The following is a 27545-nucleotide window of genomic DNA, read 5'->3' as shown; positions in this document are numbered from 1 at the left end:
AGTCAGCAACTTATCAGTGAAGAGAAGCTAACAAAGTGAAAAATGGAAGGATTACATCCATCAGTGAAACTTCATCTGACAGGCAATGTCAGATTTATTACTAATTTGTCTTATCTTTATGATCTTGGAATGGTCAACAATCTAAACCTTGGCTTTGTATATTTTGTTTGAAACAAATTTAACAGCTTTTTCTGTACTAAGAGTCAGTAGATTAACCAAAGTCCCCCACAACTTAAAAGTAAATTCAGAGAGGCCAAAAGGAGGCTAAATATTTCAGGTGCCTGTGGACAGAAAGCCAAATAGGAGATATACTATGAAATTAGTGAGACTTTATCAATCTGAAAATTAGATTGTTGTGGAGTAGGTTTACATAGGTTGGGACAATATTGTTGGCTGAAGGGCCTGCATTGTTCTATGATTTATGTTAACCAATGCTTAGGCTATTTTATGAGTTTTTGAAAGGAAGCTTTTCTCTGCATCCAACTTAGCTGCAGACAACTGCTGCCCAGGACAACTGCCTAGAGGGAGTTTTATTGAATATTTAAATCATTAATTGCATGCCCTAGGAGGATTTGATGTAACAGAGAGAATTCAGGCTATAACTGCCCTGGGCAAGTTTAAAGGAACTCCGTGGAGGGAGATCACAAACTGGTACCGGTTCTTGAAGAGTCTGAAGTGGCAGTGTATGGAGAGGTTTATTCTGCATCTTACATGCCATACCTACTGGAGAAAAATTTTGGATTACATGTTGATGTCTAAAATAAGGTCTTCCTATCCTGAGCCTCAGCACCTTTCAGAAAAAGTCAAGACTTCTTGCATGCTTTAGGAGATGGAAGGTTTACATTTCAGCCATTGTCCCCCAGTCTGTAATTGAAGTGATTTTTATATAATTGACTCACCAATGCCCAATGAAAGGTGTACATTCATCCATTGCCAGGTGAGGCTAAACATAAACTTTGAGGAGTGAAACTCGAAAGTCTGCAGATGCTATGATTGTAATAAAAACATAGAAATGCTGGAGGAACTCAGCAGCCATCACAGCATCCATAGGTGGTAGAGATATATCACTGAAATTTCAGGCCTGAGCAAAAAAGACTGTTGTCTATATTAAAAGGCTGGTGAAAAGCGAAAAATGGGAGGGGGAGAACCCTACCTTTCATCCAATACCCTTCCCAGTTTCTTTCTTCCTTGATATACAGGTGTGTACCACTTAACGTCTGATCGGGCAACATCCGACCGCGTTCACGTACTTCATCTGTGGTCCAATAGGGTTGTAATGGAGTTCAGACAGAAATCTTGATCGGAGAACGTGAGAATGGGTCAAGGTGGACGTAACCAGGACTGAAGAAGAGGCAAGGGAAAAGGAAACTGCAGAAGGAGAAGAAGAACTGGTGCAGAAGAGGTTCACTGATAAGGGGTTAGCCACATTCTTTGCAGACCTTAACAGCTTGCTGAAGAGTGAAGAGATGGACCCAAACACTGAACACGTTTCACTGGTAGAGACAAATGTTCATAAAGTGCTTGCTGCATATAAAGAAATTTATGAAGAAAAGCAAAAGCAAACTAGGTAAACAGCACAGGACATATTCCTGAAGAAGCCAACACCTCCCCAAGAAGAGCCTCATCCAGGTCCTTTAGGCATTACAGTTCATCAATGGAGGTTATTCAATCTGAAACTCTTCCAGTGGAACACTATGAGGACAGTGATGTGGATGATCCTGATCCTATTTATTAAATTATGTGTGATATAGGCTAAGAAAGCGTTTAAAAAGTGAAAAAAAAACTGAACAGTTTAATTTAGCCCAAATTCAGTATCCCATACAGTTTTGCTAAGTATATACAGTAATATGGTGTTCACACAACGTCCACATTGCATAACGCCTAATTTCACAGAACGTTTGTGGACGTTAAGTGGCACATACCTGTATTTAGCTATAAATGGTCCTGAACAAAATTGTTGACTGACCATTTCTACCTATGGTTGCTGCCTCACTGGATCTCAAATAATGAAAAGTTATAAAACCACCATTATAATTTCATAAGAACATGAGAATTAGCAGCAGGAGTGGACCATACAGCCTACTCTGCCATTCAATGAGATCATGGCTGATCATCTCCACCTACCTGCCTTTTCCCCATATCCCTTAATTCCCCTACTATGTAAAAAATCTATCCAACCAGGTCTTAATATATTTAATTAGGTAACCTCCAGAGTTTCAAAGGGCAGTGAATTCCATAGATTCACCACCTACTACCCTGAATTTTGAGGCTATGTCTCCAAGTTCTGGTTTCCATTACCAATGTAAACAACTTACCTACCTCTATCTTATCAATGCCTTTCATAATTTTATATGTCTCTATAAGATCACCACTCATTCTTCTAAATTTCAGCGAGTACAGTCCCAGACGACTCAGTCTCTCCTCATAAGCCAAACTCGTCATCCCTGGAATCAACTTGGTGAATCTCCTCTGCACCACCTCCAAAGCCAGTACATTCTTCCACACGTAAGGAAACCAGAATTGCATGCAGCACTCCAGATGCTGTGATTCATGCACAAGGACTCCCAAGTCCTTCGCACGTCAGTACGGCCCAATTGCTTGCCATTTAAATAATAATCTGATCTTACAATTTTCCTTCCAAAGTGGATAACCTCACTTTTACCAACATTGTACTCCATCTGCCAGGCCATTGCCCACTCACTTAACCCATCTATATCTCTCTGTAAACTCCCAGTATCCTCTGCACAATTTGTTTTTCCTCTCAATTTAATGTCGTCATCAAACTTGGATACACTGCACTCTGTCTCCTCTTCCAGATCGTTAATGTAAATCATAACTAGTTGCTGGCCCAGCCCTGATCTCTGTGGCACCCACTCATTACTGATTACCAACCAAAATAACACCCCTGTATCCCAACTCTCTGCTTTCTATTAGTTAACTAATCCTCTATCCATACTAATATATCATTCCCAATTCATAAACTTTATCTTATGTAAAAGTCTTTTATGCAACATCTGCTCCCCTCTATTTACTGCGTTCATCATAACCTCAAAGAACTCCAGTAGATTTGTCAAACAGAACCTGCCTTTGCTGCATCTGCCTGATGATCCATTTTGCAACAGATGCCTCATTATTTCTTCCTTAATGAAACTTCAAGCATTTTCCCAACTACAGATGTTAAACTCACTGGCCTATAGTTCACTGCCTTTTGCTTATAAATTTTTTTAATAGTGGTATGACATTCTTTAAATTTGCCGGCACCTGCCCAGAGTCCAGAGAATTTTGGTAAATTATCACCAAATCCTCTACTACAACTTGTGCCATTTCTTTCAGAACCTTGGGGTGCATTCCATCAGGACTGGGGGACTTATCTATTTTTAGATCCTCAAGTTTTCTCAGTACTACCTCTTTACTGATAGCTATTACATCCAGGTCATCACCACCCATTCACATTCATAACATTTGTCTTTGGCATGCTTGACATAGCCTCCACTGTGAAGACCAACACAAAATAGTAATTCAAAGCCTCAGCCATTTCCTCATTACCCAATGTCAATTCTCCCTTCTCATCTTCTAAGGGTCCAACCTTCACTTTAACCACCCTTTTGCGCTTGATATAATTATAAAAACTTTTCATGTCCATGTTTATATTTTGTGCTAATCTTTTTTCATAATCTACCCTCCCTCTCTTTATTGCTTCATGGATGGAAGTTACTTTTTAAAGTTTTCCCAATCTTCTAGTTTCCCACTGTTCTTGGCAACTTTGAATAAACAAGCTTTTAGTTTGATGCCTCCCTTGATCTCCTAAGTAATCCAAGGCTTTCTGCCCCACCCTTATTGCTCTTGCCTCTAAGTAGAACATACATTTGTTGAGCAAAGTGAAATATCTGTGAAAGCCTTCCACTGTTCCTCAACCATCCCTCCCTCCATCCATCCTGCCTTCCCAGTCTACCCTGGTCAACTCCTCCCTCATTCCCTTGTAGTTTCCCTTGTTTAGGAATAATACATTATTTTTAGACCAAACTATGCAACCTCTGTTTGTATGAGAAACTCAATCATACTGTGATCACGCTTTCAAGAGGATCCCTAACTACAAGATCGCTAATTTTACTTGACTCATTGCATAGGACCAGACCCACGACAGCATGTTCCCCTCTAGGTTCAGTAACATGCTATTCAATAAATCCATTATAGATGCATTCTATGAAGTCCTCTAAGAGCACCACCCACCTCCTTTACTTTCCTGCCTGTCCTTCCTTATTACATGATATCTTGGATATTTAATTCTCAATACTCTCCACCTTATAATCACGTTTCTGTAATGGTCACAAAATCATACCCCTTTGCATTGAATTGTGCACAAGTTCACTGACCTTGTCAGTATCAAACTTCAGTAGCATCATCCAACAATTTCTGAAAGTCAGTCACAACTTTCCCTGTTCTCCCCCCCCCCCCCCCATTACAAATTCTTTTGCTCACATATTTTTGGGGAATTGCCCAGATCATCATCATATTGTAATTACATTATGTCACCAAGTACCTCCCTGTCTATATCACAAAAGAAATTTAACTCTTTACTTTTCTTCTTCCCATAATTCTTATTATATAACTAAAAAAAAAAGAAAAACATTATATAAAAACAAAGACAGTAAATGTGAATCTCCAGTCCAGTTATCTCTATTCTCTAACTTATTTTTCCAAAGATTACATTGGCTATTGTCCAACTGAAACGTCACAGGAAGTCGGTCAGTACACATACCTGTCTGCTCATTGGAGGCAAGTACCACACGTTGCAGACAATGGCCCAACTGCTCATCATTTGGAGCAGGTAGGTCACTATTCCATATTTACTGCTGTTCCAAAAGGCATCTCCAAACTGAGGGTCATACTGCAACAAAAAACAATAACCCCTCAATAAAAGTCTTACTACTGCTCTAAAAGGGAATATCAAAATTCGGACTTCAAATTAATTGTCAGGGTACATACATAACATCACATACAAACCTGAGATTCTTTTCTCTGCAAGCCAGGCAGAATTTCTAATTACTATTCATTGTAAACTGTTCCCAACATGAAAAAAAATGTAAACAAAAGAAAGAAATGCAGACAAACTGACTGGGCGAATACAGAAAAATAAAAATATTTATCGAAGTAAGAGTCCTAAAATAAAGTTCTGATTGAGTCTGTTGTTCAGGAGTCGAATGGTTGAGGGACAGCAACTATTTCAGAATCTAGAGGTACGAGTTCTGAAAACAGTGTAACAACAACAACCTTGCGGTCAATGTCAGCAAAACCAAGGAGATGATTGTGGACTTCAGGAGGAAGTCAGAGGAGCACAACCCAGTCCTCATCAAGGGCTTAGTAGTGGAGAGGTCAAGAATTTCAAATTCCTGGTTGTCAACATCTCCAAGGGATCTGTCCTGCGGCCTCCACGTGGATGCAATCACAAAGAAGGCTCACCAGTGGCTATACTTTGTAAGGTGACTGAGGAGATTCGGTATAACACCAAACACTCTATAAACTACTACAGGTGTGTACCATGGACAGCATTCTGGCTGGTTGCATCACTGCCTGCTACGGAGGCACCAATTCTCAGGACAAGAATATACTCCAGAGGCATTTTAACTCAGCCTGCGACATCACAGATACCAGTCTTCACTCCATCGAGGACATCTACATGAGGCGGGGTTTTAAAAAAGCAGCCTCTATCCTCAAAGACCCCCACCACCTAGGTTATGCTCTCATCACTCTGCTACCATCCCACTGCCATCAGACTCTTGAATAATCAATGAACCAAAGACAGTGCCTAACATTTTGTGCACTATTATTTGAATTTTTTTATAGTAATTTTGTAAGATGGCTATAATATGAATGTTTGCACTATGAGGCTGCCATGAAACACCTAAATTCATGACTATAAATTCTGATTCTGACACCTATTCCTCTTTCCTGATGGCAGCAGTGAGAACAGAGCACATCTTGGGTGGTGTGGATCCTTGACAATTTCTGCTGCTGCCAGCGTGACATGGAGATGTTCCTGATGGTGGGGAGAGTTTTGCCTTTGTTCACAATCTTTTGCAGGGCTTTCCACTCGGAGGTATTGATGCACCCATACCAGGCCGTGATACAGCCAGTCAGCACACAGATGCAGTATGTAAAACATCTGGTTTTAAGGGTCCAAAATCTTACACGTCTTGCTTATACCCATGTTGCAATCAGCATGATCAGTCTGTTTTTGAAAGCCGCCTTTTGTCCAAACACACTGAAATGTTACAGTGCCATGTTGAAGGGGAAGACTGATGGTGTCGACAACAAGGAAAGTAATATAGACCTTGAAAACAGAACATTCATGGGTTCACCACAACTTACCAACAAATAAAGAAACACTCACTTGTTTCTTCCAGCACACCACAAAGTTGACTTTCTTTTTTCATTATTTTATAGACACAACATTCCATTCTTCAACTCCCCAAACACCACCCATCTAAATTCTTCTGACCTTTTCATTAGCTCACTGTCACATGGGTGATTTTGACACTCTCACTCTCCTCCATCACCCTACATCGCTTACATCATCAGTGATATACTGGCACTGCTCCCGATCCAAGTAAGTACGAAACTGCGACAGCAACCTCCACCTCCCCGCCCACCTCTCCCCGCCTCAGCCTCAGAGCCATACAAGGAGGTGACGGATTGGAACTATCTCACTACGTAACAGTCCAGAGGGATGACAGTTTGGTCCGACCTCGTACAAAAGCGTAAGACAGGTGATGCATGGTCTGACTAGCAAGGGTACGACTGGTTATCTGACTCCGGCTCCAGTGCAGAACATGGACCATTGATATATGGCGGCTTCAACCTGTTAATGGAAATCATGTCAGCTTTTCCATTCCTGTCAATAACAAGAGACTTTGGGTAGCATTGTAAGACCTGAAAAGGACAATCATAAATAGGTTGAAGTGGTTCACAAACAGCATCATGCTGGAAGAACATATGAGTACAGTGTTGTAAATCATTCAGCACATACAATGCAGGTAATGGCTGCCACATAGGAATAGGATGGAGTAAGCTCGTGTTTTTCCGAAGACGATCAACATAACTCTCCAGATCATAGAGCGTTGTGCTTAGTCTAGGATTCACAAACTCACCGGACAAGGTTAGTGTGGTATCATATACTAGTTCTGCCACTGAACATCTAAGATCTGCTTTGACAGTACACACACCAAGGAGAACCATGGGCAAACATTTGCTTCATGTAGATACATCTACGTTAATGTTACCTTCAATTGTCGATGGAAACACTCAACGAAGCTGTTGGCCTGCAGATAGTAAGTCATAGTGCAAATATGGATAGTGTCCAGAAGATCAACGAGAGCACAAAACAACACCAATTTGAACTGAGACACTCAATCCGTTGTAATAGTGACTGGATCACTGAAAGATGGAATCCAATGATCCATGAAAGCCCTAGTGACTGTCTTCATAGAGATGTCAGTGATAGGAATGGCCTCCTGCCACCTGGTAGTTCAGTCTTCATATGTGAGCAGATAAGTATATCCACAAGATGGAAAAGCGGGCCTACCAAGTCTAGGTGCACATGTCATGTACAACTACTGAAAACGGGAATCTGGAACAACAAAATCCCCCAGCTTGGACTTTGTGTGTCTGGAGACTTTAGAAGGTTGAGGTGGCAAGCAGGTATTTGCCAAATAATACAACATCCCATTTAACATGAGGCCAGGTAAAATGTTCTGTAACTAGTTTGCTTGATGTTCTTCTACCAGGGTGTGATAGATTGTGAAGAGACTCAAAAATTTCCTGCTTTATAGCTGCTGGCACAAAAGGCCTAGGCCTTCCTGTGAACAAAAAAAAACTGCTGACTAACTTTTCACTCGATTCATCCAGGGTCACATCTTGAAGATGGAGACCAGAGATGATCCTGCGATACTGGAAGAGATTGGGATCAGTGTGCTGTGCACGAACCATGGCAGTAGTTGTACATGACGTGTCAATGTTGTGCCTAGATAGGGCGTTGGCCATGGCATTTGCTTTTCCTCAGACGTGCCATATGTCCGATGAAAACTATAGGTTGAAATCCAAATGCCAAATCTCTCTGAGAGAGTAGAGATGTGTGTTGTATGTGTGATATGCGAAAGAGGCTGGTGGTCTGTATAAATGGTGAAAGGACAACCTTACAATAAAAAGCGGAAATGTTTCATTGCAAGATAGATGGCCAAGAGTTCTCAACCAAACATAATAATATACTTTGCCTGAGCTGGTGACAGCTTGCCTAAAAAAAACACACCAGATGTTCCAATTGCCCACTGCCTCATTGTTCCAACACTGCTCTCACAGCACTGACAGATACATCTGTGGTAAGAGGGAGCAAGGCCTTGGGCTTTTGATGTACAAGCACCGTGGCATTTGCAAACACAATCTTCACATTATTTTAAGCACACACAGCATCATCTCCCAAAGTTAATGATCTTTTGGACATAGACTTATCGGATCCTTTTCGTAGATCAGTAAGGGGTAATAGAGATGCTGCAGCATTTGCAGGAACCAGCGATAAAAATTCATCATGTCTAAAAAACATTGCAACTGGCCAAATGTAACAGGTGTAAGAACTTCTCAAATCTCTCACACTTTGATTCATCGGGCAAAATACCATGTTGCGTAACTCTATGTCCCAAAAATATAAGATCGGCAATGCCAGAAAAGCATTTACTGGGATTGATCACAATTTAGCACTTGTGATCAGAATATCGTCGATGTATATAAACACAAAATTGAGACCAGTGAGTACATGGTCCATAAACTGTTGGAACGTCTGAGCTGCATTCCATAGATCAAATGGGATTTACAGAAACTCAGATGTGCCAAAAGTGTTAATTACCGCCATATTTGCAACATCAGAAGGTTCAACTTGAATCTGATAGTAAGCACATACTAGATCTATTTTCGCAAATGCAGGTTTACCACGGAGATGTGCTGCGAAGGCCACCAATTCTGAGATTTTTTTGAACCATACGCAAAAGTGAACCACAGCAGCTGTCAGATCTGTGGAATATGCCAAACTCCTGCATGTGGTCGAATTCCGATTTCACGATTTTAAGACAGTCCGTGGCTAACATACGAGCCCTTGCTTCCACTCCAACTCTCTATATGGCGGGTTACTGTATGTTTAACATCTGTATGACAATATGATGGGGTCACTGGGTGAGGGAAACACTTAAGCAAGGCTTGGAATGGGCAGGAGCCAGGTTGAAGGCTCGTCAGGCAGCTGACAATATTGCAGGGACAACAGCTGCAGCTCACTTGCACATAAGAGCGGCAGTCCACAACACAGCAATTTGTCAATGCATGCTATTACTTCCGCATGTCGCATCACTTACATCATCAGCAGGGACCAGCACCACTCCCATCTGCAGGTAAGTAGGCGACTGAGACACATTATATCATTGATGACAAATTGGATTCGTGAGGACTAACAGATCAATAAGGATAAAATGTTAACATAAATATAATGCAAGGTTATTATGCAGGGCACTCAACTTAAAAGGTTATCTTCTAAACATAGTACTTGGCTATGATTTACAATGCATTACCTGAAGCAACTAACTAAAGGATGTTGGACAGAATTACAGAGAACAAGAAAATAGAAGGAGTATTGTGACTAATTGGTAGCTCATAAGCTACAGTAACAAAAAAACGAGAGACTGAATGGCCTACTCAGTAGATTGTATCATCCGAATTAGTGCTTCACAGCTCCTAAAGCTTTTAGTAGGGTCTGAAAATTAAACAAAGATTCAATTTATTGTCATGTAATAAAGACAGTGCCACATGGAATTTGTTTCCATCTGCTGGAAGACCGACAGATTCACCATCAGCAGAAATTGCCTGAAATGCCTTACAATTAGAGAAAGGGAAGCAAAAGATGGTCCCCTCAGAGTCACCAAGTGTCTGTAGATTCACCTCCAACACTTCCGCAGCCACAGAGTCCAAGCTCCAGATCCGAACCTCCGACATGATCACAAACCCTTATTTTTTTTTAAATTTTATTTATCATTTGTATCAATACAGACAAATAAATTCAATTAATATAACATTAATCGTTCGATCATACATAATGATACAAAAAAATAACTTTTAGATTTTTCTCCCCAACCCCTCCCTCCTAAAAGTAAAAAAAAACCTACTACTACATATAGTATTTGCATAGATATATTCATTAATTATTAATATAATTTCTGATTGAGAGTGGATAAGGTGGAAGTGGACGGAAATTTATTCATAAAATCCATATATCATTTCCAAATACTATAAAAAATTTCAACTCAATTCTTTAAACTATTTGTAATTTTTTCTCAAGGTATACAATTTTGAATTTCACTATGCCATCTACTTAATAATACTTCATTATCAGCTCTCCGTGTTATCGTTATACATTTCTTTGCAGTCGCTATTGGCATTTATCCAATTTCAATTTTTTTAAATCCTTTTCATATATATCCCCAAGTTTAAAAAAATTCTTCAATCCTTTTGTATCTTTATCTTCATAATTTGTCCTAATAATACTCAAATCTTTCCAAAGCCTTTCCACTTTTTCACAGGACAACACTGAATGTAAAAAAAAGTCCCTATTTCTTTTGTACATCGAAAACACTTACTTAAATAATTAGAGTTAGGTCCATTAAATTGATGTGGTGTATAATATAACTGATGGAGAAAATTATATTGAATCATTTTGTATCTAGCATTACCTGTATTCATAACACTTTCTTGACACAATTTTGACCATATTTCCTCTTGAATATGTGTGTTTAAATCTTTCTCCCATCGCATTTTTTCATTTATATAATTTTTTTTGTGGTTTCTTGAATTTTATATAGTTCTTCTTTGGCTTGGCTTTGCAGACAAAGATTTATGGAGGGGTAATGACCACGTCAGCTGCAGGCTCGTTTGTGGCTGACAAGTCCGATGCGGGACAGGCAGACACGGTTCCAGCGGTTGCAAGGCAAAATTGGTTGTTTGGGGTTGGGTGTTGGGTTTTTCCTCCTTTGTCTTTTGTCAGTAAGGTGGGCTCTGCGGTCTTCTTCAAAGGAGGTTGCTGCCCTCCGAAGTATGAGGCGCCAAGATGCACATTTGAGGCGATATCAGCCCACTGGCGGTGGTCAATGTGGCAGGCACCAAGAGATTTCTTTAGGCAGTCCTTGTACCTCTTCTTTGGTGCACCTCTGTCACGGTGGCCAGTGGAGAGCTCGCCATAGAACACGATCTTGGGAAGGCGATGGTCCTCCATTCTGGAGTCGTGACCTACCCAGCGCAGTTGGATCTTCAACAGCATGGATTCGATGCTGTCGGCCTCTGCCATCTCGAGTACTTCGATGTTAGAGATGAAGTCGCTCCAATGAATGTTGAAGATGGAGCGGAGACAACGCTGGTGGAAGCGTTCTAGAAGCCGTAGGTGATGCCAGTAGAGGACCCATGATTCGGAGCCGAACAGGAGTGTGGGTATGACAATGGCCCTGTATACGCTAATCTTTGTGAGGTTTTTCAGTTGGTTGTTTTTCCAGACTCTTTTGTGTAGTCTTCCAAAGGCGCTATTTGCCTTGGCGAGTCTGTTGTCTATCTCGTTGTCGATCCTTGCATCTGATGAAATGGTGCAGCCGAGATAAGTAAACTGGTTGACCGTTTTGAGTTTTGTGTGCCTGATGGAGATGTGGGGGGGCTGGTAGTCATGGTGGGGAGCTGGCTGATGGAGGATCTCAGTCTTCTTCAGGCTGACTTCCAGGCCAAACATTTTGGCAGTTTCCGCAAAACAGGACGTCAAGCGCTGAAGAGCTGGCTCTGAATGGGCAACTAAAGCAGCATCGTCTGCAAAGAGTAGTTCACGGAAAAGTTGCTCTTGTGTCTTGGTGTGAACTTGCAGGCGCCTCAGATTGAAGAGACTGCCATCCGTGCGGTAACGGATGTAAACAGCGTCTTCATTGTTGAGGTCTTTCATGGCTTGTTTCAGCATCATGCTGAAGAAGATTGAAAAGAGGGTTGGTGCGAGAACGCAGCCTTGCTTCACGCCATTGTTAATGGAGAAGGGTTCAGAGAGCTCATTGCTGTATCTGACCCGACCTTGTTGGTTTTCGTGCAGTTGGATAACCATGTTGAGGAACTTTGGGGGGCATCCGATGCGCTCTAGTATTTGCCAAAGCCCTTTCCTGCTCATGGTGTCGAAGGCTTTGATGAGGTCAGCAAAGGTGATGTAGAGTCCTTTGTTTTGTTCTCTGCACTTTTCTTGGAGCTGTCTGAGGGCAAAGACCATGTCAGTAGTTCCTCTGTTTGCGCGAAAGCCGCACTGTGATTCTGGGAGTACATTTTCAGTGACACTAGGTATTATTCTATCACAGATTAGTAATAAATGTCTTGACCATGTTAATATATCTTCAAATTGACTTTGTTTTGGAGGAGTCACGTGATGGAGTAGTGGCCGGACGGTGAACTCCAGCCCTCTCCAGAAAAGTCGGGAAAAACAAGAGAAAATACAAAGGCACAGAAATACAAGTTAAAGAAAAGTGAGTATAAAGGTGGAAAGAAGATGGAGACAAAAGAAGAAAAATCAAAATCAACGGTAAGAAGAGAGGAAGAGAAGAAACGGAGGAAAAAGGTGAAGGCCTTACCTGTCCGAAGAGGCCCGCTGTAGAGAGAGGAGCCCACTACCTCAGGTCGGTAGAAAAAGAACTACAACAATGGCTCACAGAGCCGAGTAAAAGTGCGCAACCGCGCATGAAAAAAAACACACCGACGGGAGGGGGGACCAGCTGGGGAGTCGATCTCCACAGCCGGCAACGACAGCTGCAGAACACCTGCAGCAAGAAGAGACCACAGAAGACAATAGAAACAAGAAAGAAGAGGAGGAAAGGGCACCAAAGAAACAACAGATGGCCAACCCAGAGGAAGAAGAAGAGGAAGAATACAGTGAAATAGATAAAGGGAAAGGCAAGGTAAAGGATATACTTGCTCTTGTTAGAGGATACATGGAGTCATTTAAAGAATGGCAAACACAGGAATTCAATGATTTAAGAAGAAGAATAAACAACACAGAAGAGAAAGTGAATAAAATAGATATGACCTTAACAGAAATGGGGAAAAAAATGGACAAGATGGAAGAACGGGCAGTAGCAGCAGAAATGGAGGTAGAAGACTTAAAAAAGAAATTGGAGGAATCTAATAAAAAAACTAAAGAGACACAGGAACTACTAGCTCAAAAAACAGAAGAAATAACATAAAGATAGTGGGCCTTAAGGAAGATGAAGAAGGCAAGAATATGAGGGAGTTTATAAAAGAGTGGATCCCTAAGACCCTAGGATGTCCAGAACTACAGCAAGAAATGGAAATAGAAAGGGCACATAGAACATTGGCCTCTAAACCACAACCACAACAAAAACCAAGATCTATTGTAGTAAAATTCCTAAGATATACTACAAGAGAAAAGGTACTGGAGAAGACAATGGAAAAAGTAAGAGAGGGCAACAAACCACTGGAGTATAAAGGGCAAAAAATCTTCATTTATCCAGATATAAGTTTTGAACTCCTAAAGAAGAGAAAAGAGTTCAATACAGCAAAGGTGATTTTATGGAAGAAAGGGTATAAATTTACACTGAAGCATCCTGCGGTATTGAAAATATTTATTCCAGGACAACAAAACAGACTATTCTCGGATCCAGAAGAAGCACGAAAATTTGCAGAACAATTACAAAAATAGACTGAGGGATGAAGACGGGTAATGAGAGTAAAAATGATCACGATTGATATGTATGTGGGTAAAGACAAAAATAGACTGAGGGATGAAGACGGGTAATGAGGGTAAAAATGACCACGATTGATATGTATGCGGGTAAAGAGGTATAAGAGTGAATAGAGACAATGGGCATACGTGAAAGTATCTGTAATTAGAGGAAAACATAGATAGTATAGACAAGAATTAATAAGGGAAGGTAATGGAATAGAGAGAATAAGGAGGGAATTAAAAGAGTGACCTTTGTGACATACGAAAAGTGAAATCTTTTCTGGGGGGGCTGGGTGGGGGAAAAGAGCGGTCACTGCAAAATCAGTTGACGCTTGCGAGTGGATTCGCAAATCCAAATGGAGAGGGGAGATGTGGATGTCCGACAAGGGATAAAGGACAACTCAGGAGGGGAAGGGGAGATTGGGGATAAAGAAGATAGAAATAGGAGAATAAGGAAAATGTTGGATGTTGTAGGAATGTTGTCTGGTAAAGAGTTGAAAATAAGAAAACAGAAATGTAAAAGGAGGAAAGGTAATGATGGAAAAATGGAAAGAGAAGATAAACAAAATATAAAATGGCTACGCTGAACTATATGACTTTAAATATTAATGGAATACATAACCAAATTAAAAGGAAGAAACTACTAAATTTACTGAAAAAGGAAAAAATAGATATAGCATTTGTCCAAGAAACACACTTAACAGAATTGGAGCACAAGAAATTAAAGAGAGATTGGGTAGGACATGTAACAGCAGCATTGTATAATTCAAAAGCAAGATGAGTGGCTATATTAATTAGCAAAAATGTGCCATTTAAAATAGAAGAGGAAATAATAGATCCAGCAGGGAGATATGTTATGATAAAATGTCAGATATATTCGGAGCTTTGGAATCTACTTAATATATATTCACCTAACGAAGAAGATCAAAAGTTTATGCAAGATATCTTTTTGAAGGTAGCTAATACACAAGGGAACATACTAATAGGAGGGGATTTCAATCTGAATTTGGATCCAAATATGGATAAAACGGGGAAAAAAATTAACAGGAAGAACAAAGTAACCAAATTCATAATTAAATCAATGCAAGAAATGAAACTTGTGGACATATGGAGGAAACAAAACCCAAAAGAAAAGGAATACTCATACTACTCGACTAGACATAAAACATACTCAAGAATAGACCTATTTTTGTTATCAGCTAGTATGCAGGATAGAGTAAGAAAAACAGAATATAAAGCGAGAATGCTATCGGACCATTCACCCTTAATACTGACAGTAAAGCTAGAGGACATCCCTCCAAGAATGTATAGATGGAGATTAAACCCCATGCTACTTAAAAGACAGGATTTTAGAGAATTTATTGAAAAACAATTAAAAATGTACTTTGAAGTAAATACGGAATCAGTGGAAGATAAGTTTATACTATGGGACGCAATGAAAGCATTCATTAGAGGACAAATAATAAGTTATGTAACCAAGATGAAGAAGGACTATAATCAGGAAACAGAGCAGTTGGAAAGGGAAATAGTAAACATAGAAAAAAAATTAGCAATAAAGGAAGATACAACCAAAAGAAGAGAATTGGCGGATTAAAAAAATAAAATATGAAACATTACAAACATATAAGGTGGAGAAGAATATAATGAAGACAAAACAGAAATATTATGAACTAGGTGAAAAAACACACAAAATCTTAGCATGGCAGCTTAAGACAGAGCAAACTAAGAAAATGGTATTGGCAACAAGGAAAAAAGACAAACAAATTACATATAATCCAAAAGAAATTAAGGAAAACTTCAGAGAATTCTATGAACAATTATACCGAACTGAAAACGAAGGGAAAGAAGGGAAAATAGATTAATTTTTGACTAAAATTGAACTACCAAAACTACAAATAGAGGAACAAAATAAATTAACAGAACCATTTGGAACAGTAGAAATACAAGAGATAATAAAAAAATTACCAAATAATAAGACACCAGGAGAGGATGGACTCCCAATAGAATTCTACAAAACATTTAAAGATCTATTAATACCGCCCCTCCTGGATGTAATCAACTAGATTGATGAGACACAAAACTTACCAGATTCATGTAAAACAGCAATAATTACAGTGATACTAAAACAAGGGAAAGATCCACTCTCACCAGCGTCATATAGACCAATATCTCTGCTAAACACAGATTATAAGATAATAGCTAAACTATTAGCAAACAGATTAGCAGAACAGGTACCGAAAATGGTAAATTTAGACCAAACTGGATTTATCAAAAAAAGACGCACAACAGACAATATTTGTAAATTTATTAACTTAATTCATGCAGTAGAAGGAAATAAAGCACCTGCAGTAGCAGTTGCTTTAGACGCAGAGAAGGCCTTCGACAGAGTAGAATGGAATTACTTGTTCAAAGTATTGCAAAAATTCAGTTTACCGGGGAAGTATATTAATTGGATTAAAGCATTATATAAGGGACCGTTAGCGAAAGTGACAGTAAATGGACATGTATCAAAGCAATTTAACTTAAGCAGGTCAACGCGGCAGGGATGCCCACTATCACCATTATTGTTTGCGCTAGCTATAGAACCACTAGCAGAATCGATAAGAATAGATAATAATATAAAAGGAATAAAAATAAAAGACAGGGAATATAAAATCAGTCTATTTGCGGATGATGTGATAGTGTACTTAACAGAACCAGAACTATCAATAAAAGAACTATATAAGAAATTGAAGGAATATGGAGAAGTGTCGGGATACAAGATAAACGTAAATAAAAGTGAAGCAATGCCTATGAATAACGCGGATTTCTCAAAATTTAAGAAGGAATCCCCATTCAGATGGCAAATGCAGGCAATAAGATACCTAGGTGTACAAATAAACAAAAATCTAGGCCAATTATATAAACTCAATTACAATCCACTAATGAAAAAATTACAGGACGATTTAGAGCATTGGAAAGAGCTACCACTAACACTGATAGGAAGGATAAACTGTATTAAAATGAACATTTTTCCAAGGATACTATACTTATTTCAGGCATTGCCAATACAACTGACAGAAAAATTCTTCAAAGAGTTAAAGAAAATAATAAGGAAATTTTTATGGAAAGGGGGGAAACCGAGGATAGCACTAGATAAATTAACAAATGGTATAAACAAGGAGGCTTACAATTGCCAAACTTCAAAAATTATTATAGAGCCGCACAATTAAGGTACCTATCAGATTTTTATCAAACAAGGGAAAAACCAGACTGGACGAGATTAGAATTAGATAAAATAGGGGAAAAGATACCTGAACACATATTATATAAATGGGACGAAAAATTGGTACAACATAGAACTTCTCCAGTATTACACCATCTCCTCAATATATGGAAGAAGATTCATGTAGAAAGAAATAAAACAAATTATAAATTACCAAAACTAATATTGACGCAAAATAAGCTACTCCCTTTTACAATAGACAACCTTTCCTTTAGAAAATGGGAAAAAAAAGGGATTAAAAGAATAGAAAATTGTTTTTCAGGAAGTAGATTCTTATCCTTTGAACAAATGAGAGATAAGTACAATATAACTGGAGATACAGCGCTGGCATATTACCAACTGAGATCCTACTTGAAAGGTAAATTAGGAAGCAATTTGAGTTTACCAGAGGGAAGTAACCTTGAATATGTGATTACAGATACAATGTTAATCAAAAGATTTATAACAAATATGTATATTAAACTGCAAGAAAAGGAGAATGAGGAAACAAATGGTAAAGCTAAACAAAAATGGGAACAAGATTTAAATATAAAGATAAAAAAGGAAACATGGGAGAAATTATGTTCTGGAACGATGAGAAATACAATAAATACGAGGCTGCGTATGATACAATATAATTGGTTACACAGACTATACATTACACCGCAAAAGTTAAATAAATGGGACCCAACAGTATCTGATAGATGTTTTCGATGTAAAAAAGAAAGGGGAACAACAATTCATGCAAGCTGGACATGTGAGAGAGTAGAAAAATTTTGGGATGATCTCAATCAGATATTAAATAAAATAACAGAAAACAATATACCAAAGAATCCAGAGATCTTTCTCCTCAGTAACATAAAAAATAAAGAATTTGGAATTGACTTGGAAGATGCACAAAAAAGATTTGTTAAGATAGCCCTAGCCGTAGCAAAAAAATGTATTATGTCAACCTGGAAATTGGAAGATAATTTGAAAATACAACAATGGTATATAGAAATGAATAAATGTATTCCATTAGAAAAAATAACATATAGTTTAAGAAATAATATTGAAATATTCGAACAAGTATGGGAGCCTTACATTAAATACAATAGCGAAAACCTACCGGGAACAAACATTACCTAAGTTGATGGAAGGAGAAGAAAAGAAAAGAATGGACTCAGTAGAATATCTGGTGTATTTTTGTTGAATGACAACATTGTCTGACTGATTTAATGCAACCTAGATTGTATACCTAAAATGGATGAGAGGGGGGGGTGGGGGGGTGGCTTGGGAGGAGGGAGGGGGGGGGAGAAAAAGTCACTGTATATGTGTGAAAATGAAAAAGTGAATATCATGGCTAACGTGTTTTATGGTGTGAAAAATAAAAAATTTAAATTTAAAAAAAATTGACTTTGTTTTGGAAGTCTCAAATTTGTTCCCAATTTCTTTTTAAATACAATTTTAATTGATAATATGCAAAATTGTATTATTATGTATATTGCATTTATCTTTTAATTGGTCCAAAAAAAATTTTAATCCTACAAAAAACAATCTTTTATCCTCTGTAAACCTTTATTTTACCAATTATCAAATAAAGAATTATTCAAAGTCAAAGGAAGAAGTTGATTTTGTTTTAACAACATTTTTGGTAATTGATAATTTTTAATTCCTCTCTCAATATGAATTCATTCCATATGTTTAAAATATGTTTCAATATGGAAAAATCTTTAAATGACTCATTATTCCATTTATACAAAATAACTTTGGAATAGTTTCACCAATTTTATTCATTTCTATTTGAATCCAAGCTGATTTTTCATCCCATTGATAACAGGAGGACAAAAATCTCAATTGAGCTGCTTTAAAATAATTCTTAAAATTTGGTAGTCTTACTGCACCCTGATCAAATTTCCATGTTAAATTTTCTAAACCAATTCTTGACATCTTGGTATTATTTTATTCAAACTTCAAAAAAATAATTCTGGTACATGAATGGGTAACGATTGAGATAAATATTGTAATCTCGGAAAAAATATTCATTTTAATACAATTCACTCATCCTATTAACATGATTGGCAAATCTTTCCATCTTCTCAAATCGTCTTCCAGCTTTTTTAATAATGGCAAATAATTTAATTTAAACAAATTATTTATATTTTTATTCCTAAATATTTAATTGCATCATTTTTTCATTTAAATTTTATCAATCTTTTACACTGAGAATAATCCAATATCCACCACAGGCATCACCTCACTTTTATGAACATTGACTTTATAGCCCGATACTAGTCAATATACTTTTAAACTTTCATTCAACTTATTTATCGATATTTCTGGTCTTGTTAAATATACTACAACATCATCTGCAAATAAACTAATTTTATGATCTTTACCTACTTCAAATCCTTTAATTTCTTTATCTGTTCTAATTATTTCTGCTAATGGCTCAATTGCTAATGCAAATAGAAAAGATGATAATGGGCAACCTTGTTCAGAAGACCTTTCTAACAAAAAGGGTTTTGACATTTGTTTATTCATAATCACTTTAGCTTTTGGCTGATCATATAATGCCTTTATCCAATTTATAAAAGTATTTGGAATCCCAAAAGCATTAAGTGTTTCAAATTTTAAAATCCCATTCCAATCTATCAAATGCTTTCTCTGCATCTAATGCTACTACCACCACTGGGATCTTTCTATTTTGTGCTATATTTATCAAACTTAAAAATTTAACAATATTGTTTGCTGCTCTTCTTGACCACGAACCCGTCAGCACCCTCTCGCATCCCAATTCCGAAACCTGCTACCTTTCAGTCAGTCTCCAGCAGTCCACAGCCTGCTGCAAGTCCTTTGACTTCAGTCACCAGTATCCCACAGCTTGTGCATTTCTTCAACTACAGAACTGCTCATTGGTCTGCCGCTGCTGTGTTCACCATCCCATGGATTGTCTCCTCTGCTTCTCATTCTCAAACGGAGGTTGTTCTCTCCATTTTCTGGTCCCCTCCACCAGTCCTCTATATCCCTGGAGTTTGTAACCCCTCGAGGCCGCTCCTAATCATAGGCACCACCATTTTTGGTGCAGATACCACAGTCGCAGAATTTTTGAATAAAATTACCATCGCCTCCATTTACAGGCCATTTAAAGCCTGTACAGAGCTGACGAGAGTCAGACTGGGCAGTTGGACCCCACAGGAGTGCTGTAAAGCACTCTGAGGGTCCACATCAGGGGCAGCTTCGCCATCGTCCATTCAAGATACAAGCCAAAAGGACAACAGAGATTTGATACACAAATATTTGGAATAAATGCCTTATAATAGAATAAGAAGCACCAGACAAGAGTGCTGCCATTTAGTTGGTCTGGCAAACTGAAAGTAATAAAGAAACTAAACAAAACTTGCAACAAGCTGCTAAGTACATTCTTAATGAAAAGATATATTGTGCTCATCTTGTTAAGTGGAGATGTAGAGCAAATTCCATTTTACATGAACCTTTCCTCTATACTTTGGCTTATTGCACACCCTTGCTCCTCTGAATTTTGATTATCCAAGAAATATAACCCATAAAAGTTTGAAACAAGTAGCAATCAGAACTGGGAAATCCTTTTTGTCAATTTACCTTGATTGCAACTGGATAGATAGTGCCTCCTATCTCAAAGCTTCCCTTCTTAAACATCATGACAGAGGTATTGTTGATGCAGGTACCTGAAAGTAAGTTTCATATTCCAGAATTAGATGCAAAGTTGATATAAAATTGAAACAGAAGCATGCTACAGGATCACTGCCAACCGATATAGTTCTGAGATTGCCTCAATTCATATCCTAGCAATTAGTCTCATCCAATATCCAATATATAATCCAATCCTGCTGAATATCCAATAAAGTCCCAAATATTTATATATATTTATTTTAATTCTATCTTCATGTACAGATGTGATTATTATTTATTGTATATTGCGTATGTGCACCGTGTTCCAGAGAAATGCTGTTTCGTCTTCTTATACGTGTACAGTCAGATGTTAATAAACTTGAACTTTTCCGATGGGGGCGTGGCAAGATGGCGTAAGGAACAGACGTGCCTTCCAGTCCTCTCCTGACTCTAACTTATTGTTTTGTCTTTAAGTGCCCGTTAAAACTTTTTTAAAAAGTTTATAAATAGTATGAGATGTTGAATTAATACCTAATGGTACATTTGTTAAAAAAAAGTAGAAGGAAACATCAACAGATTGTTAAAAAATTATATTTTCCGAAATTATCTGAGCCTGCTTGTTTACAAAAAGCCACGACTCAGCGTGAAATGGATCCAGGAAAACAAGCGAAGAATTCGGCCTTGGAGCTCCGTTCTGATTCCGTAAGTCTTTCTGAAGGTCGTTTTCAGCTGCCTTTAGAACAAAGGGCTGGCCGGATGCCAGTATTTCAAACAATGTCTACTGAGACTTTGACTGCTGAATTAGCTGGGGCGCCACCAGTTGGAGAGTTAAAGAGTTGTTATTTGACTGCTATACCACCAGTTATATCAGCTCTTCCAGATACTGATGTAACGAAGCTTTTAAAGGAGGTTTGGATCAAAGATAACCCTGATCATCAGCCTCCTGATACTTTTGGGGGGGTCTGTGGCAGGGGCTCTTACACGGAGTCAAACTGCAAGAAAAGCTACTAAATTAAAAGAAGGGATAGAAGGTCCTCTGATTCCACAAGAACAGCAGAATCCCACCATGTCTGGATCTACTGATGTTGATATACTTTTCAAGAGTCTTGAACATAAGATATTTTCTTCAATGATGCATTTAGGTGATTCTATGAATAATCTTACTTCTAAGATTAATGCATTGGTGGATGTCAATACTCAACAGATGGCTGATTATGGAGCTTTTAAAGTTGAAACTATTGAAAGACTTGAGATGTGTGATCAAGGATTATCTGATGTACAAGATCAATTGCAAGATGTGAATAAAACAATTGAAACGTTACAGATTCAGAATAAAAATTTAGCAAAAAAGGTTGATTATTTGGAGAACCAATCCAGACGGAATAATGTGAAAATTGTCGGCTTGCCAGAAGGCATAGAAGGGCCAGATCCAAGAAAATTTTTCACTGAATGGATTCCACAAGTGTTGGGACAAGATAAGTTTTCTGAAGGTTTAATATTGGAACGGGCTCATAGAGCTTTGAGAAGGAGACCTTTTTCAGGACAGAATCCAAGACCTGTTCTGGTTCGCTGTTTAAATTACTGTGATAGAGAGACTATTTTACGTATGGCTATTAGAAATACACAGCAAAACAAATCTCCTTTGATGGTTCAGAGTAATCATGTTTTCTTCTATCCGGATTTGAGTCAGGAAATTATGTTTCAACGACGTGAATTTAATTCTGTGAAAGAATTATTGTGGAAAAAAGGATATAAGGCAACATTTAGATACCCTGTGGTACTGAAGATTTTTCAGGATGGATATCAACCAAAGTTCTTTGATAATCCTAAAGAAGCTATGGATTTTGCTCAGTCTTTACCAATTACGCAATTCCAGGAACGACGTAGTCCTTCACGGTCTCCAAAGAGGGCAGCAAGAAGGGAATTTGATTTCTGGAAGAAATGGAAGAAACGGTGGTCGCAATGGCAAAGGAAACTCATTTAATAGATAAGGAACATTTGAAATTCAAATGTGAATGGGTTGGGCACGTTTTTTATTCTTCGTTTCGAAGTGGTAACGTTGATTTAAAAAAATAAATCTTTTATCTTTTTTTGAAAAGAGTTTAAATAGTTTAAATAATGATGATAGTTTAATGAAATGGGAGTTGGGAGAGGGAACTGGGTGGGCACTAGTTTCCAGAAGTCATCAGCTACCTGTGAGTTATCTCACACCCAATATTTTGGGGGAGTTACCGCTTTGGGCGGTTTAAACAGGAAGAGGTAGTTGTGACCTCCGACCTGTTTTTTTTTTCTTTTTAATTTTTGGGTTAAGAAGTGAAGTTTTTTTTAAATTTTATTTTTAAATAAATAATTTTTTTTTAAACTTTTTTTGTTTTGATTGTAATTGAGAGGGAATTAGGAGGTTTTTTTCTCTCCTTTTTTTCTCTTTTTTTGGGGTTTTTTTTTCTCTTTTTTCTTTCTTTTTTTAAGAGGATGATGTCACAGAAGATAATAAGTCAAAAATTGAGGATGTTGAATTAGATGAAGAGGAAGATGAGGGGAAAGGTGATAAGAAGAAGAAAATTAAGTACAAATACATTGAGGGAGAAGAGTTTAATAAAATTAAGTTAATTTTGATAGAGAATTTTGAAGATGTTATAAATGAAGAATATGGAGAATTTTATAAGAGTTTGAACTTTTTTTTCTTTTTTTTATATAAGGGGAGGGGAAGGGAATAAAAAGTTTATCTGATTGTTTTTCTAAGGGATGTTTTTGTTCTCTCGATGAATTATAAAGGAAACTTGGTATTAATGGAAATTCTGTATTTATGTATTATTAATTATGATTTTTTGTATAACAGATATGTGGTTGATATATGATTTTAATATTTGAATTTAGTTTTAAAGTGGATTTCATTTGTTAAATACATGAATTATGTTTGATTTAAATATATGTTTAAGGGTATTATTTTAGTATTGATATTTTTTTTGTTGTTAGTAATTTTTTTTGTTGTTAAGTTTTATCCTTTTTTTCGTAAGTGGGTTTTTTTCTATTTTATTTACAACATTGTTAATTAATTCTTCACTCTTTATTTTGGGGGGAGGGTTGGATTAATTTTAAATTAGATGATTAATGTTGTGTTATAATTATTGGGGGGGGTTAATTTGTGTAGTTTAATGATGTAGTATTCTAATTTTTATTATCTTATTTTTTATTATTTCTTTAAATGTAATTTTTATTTTATTCATGTCATAAAATTTTAAATAAAGTTTAAAAAAAAAACTTGAACTTTCCCCAACTCAATCTTTCGCAGAATCTCAGATCCATCCAATTGCAAAAAGAACTTTATGTTCGTTCAGTATCAATGCCAGGATATTACAAAAATCCCTTTGCTGCAATCAACTGAATTGATATATTTCATGCAAAGCAACTTCATAATGAGTTAAGAGTTGAAAATGCTGGATATACCTAGTGGGTCTGTGGAGAGAGAAAAATAAAGTTTACTTTTCAGGTTTATGGCCACCATCAGGATTCATAAAAATGAGAAAATATTGAAATTGGTGTTGAGTGTCTGCAATGTGCTGTCGAAAGGTGAGATACAGTTCCTTGAACTAATATTGAGCTTCTCAAGGGAAGTGTGGGAAGACACAGTAAAAAGTATTAAGGAATTTTTAAACAGTTCCACCATCTCTGATCTCTCCTGGTCTCTGACTTATCAGAGATCTTTCCATTCGTTCTATTTCCCACCCCACACACTTTTTCTGCAATGTAACATTTGCTTTATATCTAATTTTATCCAGTTCTGACAAAATGCCATCAAGCTGAAACATTGATTAAGTATCAGAATTTATTGTCATGAACAAGTCACAAAATTTGGTGTTTGCAGCAGGGTCACAGTGTAAATATTCATATTATAAACCATCTAACAACAATAAATATATTTTAAAAAAATAGTGCATGAAAAATAAGGCAGGGTCTTTGGTTCATTGATTATTCAGGAATCCGATGGCAGCGGGGAAGAAGCTGTCCTTGAGCCACTGAGTGCTCATCTTTAGGCTCCTGTACCTCTTACCCCACCAATGGCAGCAGAGTGAAGAGGGCATGGTGTGGGTGGTGCTGGTCTTTGAGGATAGAGGCTGCTTTTTTTAAGACACTGCCTCATGTAGATGTCCTCGATGGAGTGAAGTCTGGTGCCTGTAAGGTTGCAGACCGAGTTAACAACCCTCTGGAGTTTTCTCTTGCACTGAGATTTGGTGCCTCCATACCAGAAGTGATGCAACCAGCCAGAATGCTCTCCACAGTACACCTGTAGAAGTTTTTTGAGAGTCCTCAGTGACATATCAAATCTCCTCAGACACCTCACAAAGTATAGACACTGGCGAACCTTCTTCATAATTGCATCAACATGGAGGCTCCAGAACAGATCCTCGGAGATGTTGACACCCAGGAATTTGAAGTTCTTGACCCTCTCCACTTCTGAGCCCGTGATGAGGACTGTATCATGTTCCCCTGACTTCATCCTGAAGTCCACAATCATCTATTTATCCACATAAGTTGCTCAAGCTTTTCCAACATTTACTGCTTCCATTTCCAATTTCTGACATCTGCTGTACTTACATGATTTAAATAATCTAAATGCATTAGTACAAAATTTTCATTTGAATACTGATTCAATATCAGCATAGAATCACTCTGATTACATCAGCTCTTGGATCCATAGAATCCAGCAATGATAGGTATTGTTCCCTGACCCAGACAATCAGCAAAGTTCAAATAACACTTGACAGAGTGCAATTCTGTCTCTTCTTTTCTTTCTTTGGCTTGGCTTCGCGGACGAAGATTTATGGAGGGGTAAATGTCTCTAGAGTACCAGTAAAAACATAAAAATCTTGGGAGAACTCAGCAGGTCACGCAGAGTCCATAGGAGGTAATAATATGTGACCAATGTTTCAGTCCTATACCCTCCTTCACCTTGAAGAAGAGCTCAGTCACAAAACATTGGTTACATATCATTACCTCCTATGGGTGCTGCGTGTCCTGCTGAGTTCCAACAGCATTGTTGTTTTTACTACATTCATAGCATCTGCAGAATTTTGCATTTCACTCCAGTATACCAGAGTATATTTTTCTTAAAATAACACAAATTCCTATGCCATTTCATGTACTTTGGAGGCATTTTCCTGACAGCAAAGCAAAAACAAATCATAAAGTTGTTCTTACCTTCAGGAAATATTAAAATTGGCAGCTTTGTTTTATCTGCAACATGATCACCCAATCTGTGAGAAGAAGAGATTAGTCCAGAAGACCATAATACATAAGAGCAGAAAAAGGCTAATCAGCTCATCGATTCTGACCCAACATTTGATGATGAGCTGATCCATCTTCCCCACTGCTTGGCCTTCTCCCCAGAACCTTTGATGACCTGGATAATCAAGAACCTATCAATCTCTGACTTAAATACACCCAATGACCTAGCCTCCACAACCACCTGTGGTAACAAATTCCATAAATTTACCATCCCCTGGCTGAAGAAATTCCTCTGCATCTCTGTTCTAAGCAGACACCTTTCAATCCTGAAGTTGTGCCATCTTGTCTTAGACTCTTCCACCCATCTACATCTATTCTGTACACACCTTTCAACATTCAAAATGTTTCATTGCGATCCCCCCCCCCTCCCCACTCATTCTCGTAAATTCCAAGTACAGGCCAAGAGCTGTCAAATGTTCCTCATATGAGACCCCTTTCATTCTAGGAATTAACCTTGTGAATCTCCTCTGAATCCTCTCTAACTTCACCACATCCTTTCTTAAATGAGGAGCCCACAATTGCTCACAATTCTGTGTGAGGTTTCACCAGTGCCTTATAAAGTCTCAGCATCACATCCTTGCTCTTATATCCTATTCCTCTTGAAATGAATGCCTGCATTTCATTACCCTTCTTCACATGGGAAGATGACCTTCAATAGTCCTTTGAAGAGGCAAAGGTTGTAATTCCGTTTAAGCCACTTTGATAATCTGTTTCTAGGTCTCCTGCTACGTATCAAATGTGAATTTGAATTACCGTATATGTCAGCATACAAATGGACCCCCTCTTTCAGCATGACCTTAAGGGTTTTATGGTATATCAGGCGCACGTCCACCCCAATTTTCTGGCTGCTAGAGGTGCCCCGTTGACCGGTGTATATGTTGACCCCCCCCCCCCCCCATAGATCGCATGAGTGTTGGCTGGAGGTGATTGCTATCATGGAGGGCCCATCAACACAACACAGAAAGCGGTGAAACTATGAAGCGAGCTTTAAGTTGAAAGAGATAGAAATGACCAAGAAAATGTGATGTGCATAAGAAGTTGGTAAAAGATTGGAGGAAGAAAGAAGAGACTTTAAGAAAAACACCAAAAAGGCAATGTTCTTTGAGAAAAGGAATCACTTGTTGGCCAGAGTTGGAAAATCACGTTCCAGAAAGGGTACATGAACAGAGGCAAGATTGCTACATAGTCACCCGAAATAAAATAAGAAGATTTGCACTTCAGTGGGCCAAGTCGCACCCAGACCTCAGTGATGTTTTTGAGGCTGGTGCAATCATTTCATGAACAGGAAAGATCTGGTTTTATGCCAAAAAAACAAAAATTGCACAGGAACTACCAAAAGATTTTGATCATAAAGTTGTAAGTTTTCACCAGTTTATTATACGGAACTGACAGAAACACCAGTTTGCATTTGCAAATATCAGAAATATGGATGAAACCCCCATGAATTTCGACATGATGGGCAATAGAACAGTGAAATGGAAAGGTGTTAAAACTGTCCAAACCAGAAGTATCAGCCACGAAAGGACCAGGTTTACGGTGGTGTTATCGTGCACGGCCGTTGGGACATAGTTAAAATCCATGGTAATCTTCAAACGCAAAATT

The 27545-nt window shown here is 38.0% G+C and overlaps 1 protein-coding gene across 3 annotated transcripts in view; it reads right to left on the bottom strand.

Moving 5' to 3' along the window:
• gpat3 (glycerol-3-phosphate acyltransferase 3) overlaps positions 1–27545 on the bottom strand; it is a 69932-nt gene that overhangs the window by 6209 nt on the left and 36178 nt on the right. For 2 of the 3 annotated variants that reach the window (XM_069925860.1, XM_069925859.1), the window contains exons 9-11: positions 25857–25912; positions 20628–20713; positions 4760–4888 (exon numbers count right to left, since the gene is read on the bottom strand). In XM_069925860.1, coding sequence (XP_069781961.1) covers positions 4760–4888; positions 20628–20713; positions 25857–25912 — 271 coding nt within the window. The remainder of the gene's footprint in view (positions 1–4759; positions 4889–20627; positions 20714–25856; positions 25913–27545) is intronic. The other variant, XM_069925861.1, reaches the window with a different exon arrangement.

The sequence above is a fragment of the Narcine bancroftii genome, chromosome 3 (assembly GCF_036971445.1).
Source record: "Narcine bancroftii isolate sNarBan1 chromosome 3, sNarBan1.hap1, whole genome shotgun sequence".
NCBI classification, from domain to species: Eukaryota; Metazoa; Chordata; class Chondrichthyes; order Torpediniformes; family Narcinidae; genus Narcine; species Narcine bancroftii.
The sequence above is the reverse complement of the archived record's forward strand: the minus strand, read 5'-3'. Positions and strand labels throughout refer to the sequence as shown.